The sequence below is a fragment of the Elephantulus edwardii genome, unplaced genomic scaffold, assembly GCF_000299155.1.
Source record: "Elephantulus edwardii isolate Elephantulus edwardi_28Jun2011 unplaced genomic scaffold, EleEdw1.0 scaffold00025, whole genome shotgun sequence".
NCBI lineage: Eukaryota > Metazoa > Chordata > Mammalia > Macroscelidea > Macroscelididae > Elephantulus > Elephantulus edwardii.
Genome location: NW_006399775.1, coordinates 13,646,679 through 13,649,806, shown reverse-complemented (window position 1 = coordinate 13,649,806; position 3,128 = coordinate 13,646,679). Strand labels below are relative to the sequence as shown.

At 34.5% G+C, this 3,128-nt stretch overlaps 1 protein-coding gene across 1 annotated transcript in view; it reads left to right on the top strand.

Annotated features, from left to right (window-relative positions):
* The window catches only part of RNASEH1 (ribonuclease H1), a 17,361-nt gene that overhangs the window by 8,171 nt on the left and 6,062 nt on the right, over positions 1 to 3,128 (top strand). The window contains exons 4-6 of the mRNA XM_006882853.1: positions 855 to 954; positions 2,595 to 2,649; positions 2,988 to 3,072. Coding sequence (XP_006882915.1) covers positions 855 to 954; positions 2,595 to 2,649; positions 2,988 to 3,072 — 240 coding nt within the window. The remainder of the gene's footprint in view (positions 1 to 854; positions 955 to 2,594; positions 2,650 to 2,987; positions 3,073 to 3,128) is intronic.

The window sequence follows — 3,128 nt, the reverse complement described above, 5'->3', positions numbered from 1 at the left end:
ATGGAGATTGATTTTGGAATTTAGATGCACTCTTATTGATTGTGCTTGGCTGTACAAGCCTTTTTCATCTTTATCTTGTTTTGCTTAAATCTTTCTCTGTTAAACTTGTTCTAGTAGGAGAAGAAGAGATGCCATTTTATTATTTAAGGGAAACTAGTGTTCCATCAAATTTCTTCTGTAGATCAATTTTGTAGTTTTATGTCAGGAGGAAAATTGCCCATCATTAAGTTAGTTACCAATAACAACAGACATTGTGGAATAAATGGGAAATGAACCATTTTCAATTATTAACAGTTATTTAAGGTCTAATACACCTGACACCTTATACAGTGCTTCGCATGTAATAAGTTTTCACAGTTGAAATAAGAGGGAGTAGGAAAGTAGTGTGCAAATGTTGGTAGCCTGAAATTCCAGCATAAGTAAGGAACCTTGTCCAGTATTTACCATGCTCAGTGTACCATTTTGTTGGCAAATACCATATGTACATGTTGTTCCTAGGTGGTTCTGTATCCATACTTTTAACACTTTGCAATCTGATTTCTACTTTTACCACTTTACAGGAAGTGTTCTGGTCATCAGTGACCTGAGAATACCTTCCAGTCAGTCCTTTTCAACAACAGCATAAATGAAATTTTAAGAGATTAGCATTTTTTCTTAAACAGAGAGCGTCAGTCTTTCCAAGCTAGTAGTAAGTTGTAATAGTAATAAAGTATTCTATGTGTTTAAAATACAGATTCAAATTTGGGAAACTTTAGACCTAATTTATCTTGGGAGAATTCTAGAAGAAGTTTTGGTGATTTACAGCTTTTAGTAGTGTTGATCCAGCAGCATTTACCAAACTTTTTTTTCCCCAGGAGAATTTGTGGTGGTTTACACTGATGGCTGCTGCTCTAGCAATGGACGGAAAAGGGCGCGAGCAGGAATTGGTGTTTATTGGGGGCCAGACCATCCTTTGTAAGTAAAACCAATAAAGTTAAATTTTTTTAAGCTTTATATTTTATTGAATCATACTTCAAAACTTGTGAGAAGATGAGACCTGATATGCATATTGTTTGGTTATTTGAAGGACTAGCCAGATAAACACCATTTGCAAAGGTTGCAGAAAAACTGAGCTTTGATTCGTGTTGATGCTGAACAGGTTTGTTATTCAAAATGTTAAGTGACTTTAGGATCTCTGGTGGCCCATACAGAGGTGCCAACCCAAAGACATTTCAAATCCACAAGCAGCTCCACATGAGAAAGATGGAACATCTCTTCTTGTGCCATTGCCAGCCTCAGAAACCTGCTGGAGGCCGAGCTATAAGTTGGTTCTGACTCCACAGCAATGAGTTCGTTTTTCAGAGTTTTTCTACTCTAAAACTTGCCAAAGTTTTACTTACTGCTAAAATTTTACACCAAAATTATGTAACTGCCTCCTTGAAAGAGCACAGGGCACACTGGGAAATTCTTTTGCAGTGGTACACCATAGGGCAGATCACTGAACTTGGAACCTGCTCTATCAATAAGGGTTTAGCCATGATTCTTCTAAAAACATGGGAGTTTAGATGTAATCCTTTTATTTTTCAAAAGGCATAAAATCAAGGGAATGTGAAATGCAATCAATTATTCAAATAATCTAGCCTCTGAATATTAAAGAACTTGACTAGTAAATGACCACTAGGATTAAATGTAGAACACAGGTTTGTCTCCTCTAAAGTCTTATACCAATCCTGAGCTCTGAGCTTTGTTTTCTAAGATAAATGGACGCTCATGATATTGCTAGACATATTTTCTATTATCCAGTAGTAATGTTATTGTTTGGTTCTCACTCTTACTGACTCTCTTTATAACAGAAAGAAATGGTGCCGTCCTCACAATTACTGCCATATTTGGGCCCATTTTTGCAACCATTATGTCAATCTCATTGAGGGCCTTCCTCTTTTTTGATGACTTTCTACCATGCATGATGTCTTTCTCCTCATAACTGCCTCATTGCGAGGATCATTTTAGTTGACCTTCTTCCAAGACAAATTTGTTAGTTCTGCTGCAGTCCATAGTATAGTCAGTATTCTTAACTAATACTGTAATTCAATTAGTTTTACTTTCTTCTTCCCTGTTTGGCCCACCTTTTGCATCTAAGGCAATTGAAAATACCATGGCTTGGGTCAGACACATGTTAATCATCAAAGTCACATCTTTGCTTTTTAGCCACTTAGGTTCAGTTTTATAGTTAGGAAGATAAGCTTTATCTTCATTTAACTTCACACTTCCTGAGGATGGGTGAGCACATATTTTCACTATTTTATAGGTAGCTGACTAAGTGTCAATGGGTTTTAGTGACTTGCCCAAGACCCCATAGCTGATATACTTCAGATTTAAGACTTAAACCTAGATCTTTTGATTTCTGATCCAGTGTTCTTTCTACTATACTATGCCATGGTACTTTTTCGTAAAATACTAGTTTCATTAATTTTGTTGATTTTTTTTTTAAGGTTGTACTTTTATATAGTATATTTATTTCAAGTAAATGTATACTATACAGTTATTACTTGTGAAGAACAATAAGGAATTACTTGTGAACTGCTTGATTATTTATTTCCATTTCTTTGAGACAGAAATGTAGGCATTAGACTTTCTGGGCGACAGACAAACCAAAGAGCAGAAATTCATGTAAGTTGTTAGATATATTTTTCTATTAAAAATTTTAAGTTAATCACCTGTTAGCATTTACTGTGAGGTACCAAATATTTTTATACTCTCTGTATATGAAATTGTCAAAGTTCAGAGGAAGCATTAGTTGGGGTAATTAACAACTCTGAAAGTTAAAAATTTCCTGAAAAGCTGCAAAACTTACTGTAAATTTACATTTAAGTGAGAAATTACATATTTAACATTTCATATAGAGAAATAATTATAGCTAATAGAGAATAGAAAGAGTGATTACATTTTGAAGTTGTGTTAAAAGCTGAACAATTCAGAATGATTATCATCTTTTCTTTTCCTTTAAGGCAGCCTGCAAAGCCATTGAACAAGCAAAAACTCAAGACATAACTAAGTTGGTTCTATATACAGACAGTATGTTTACTATAAATGGTAAGTGTTTACCTTTATTTCTTCTTGTGTTATCCTCCAGTAAATATTAAGGAAAA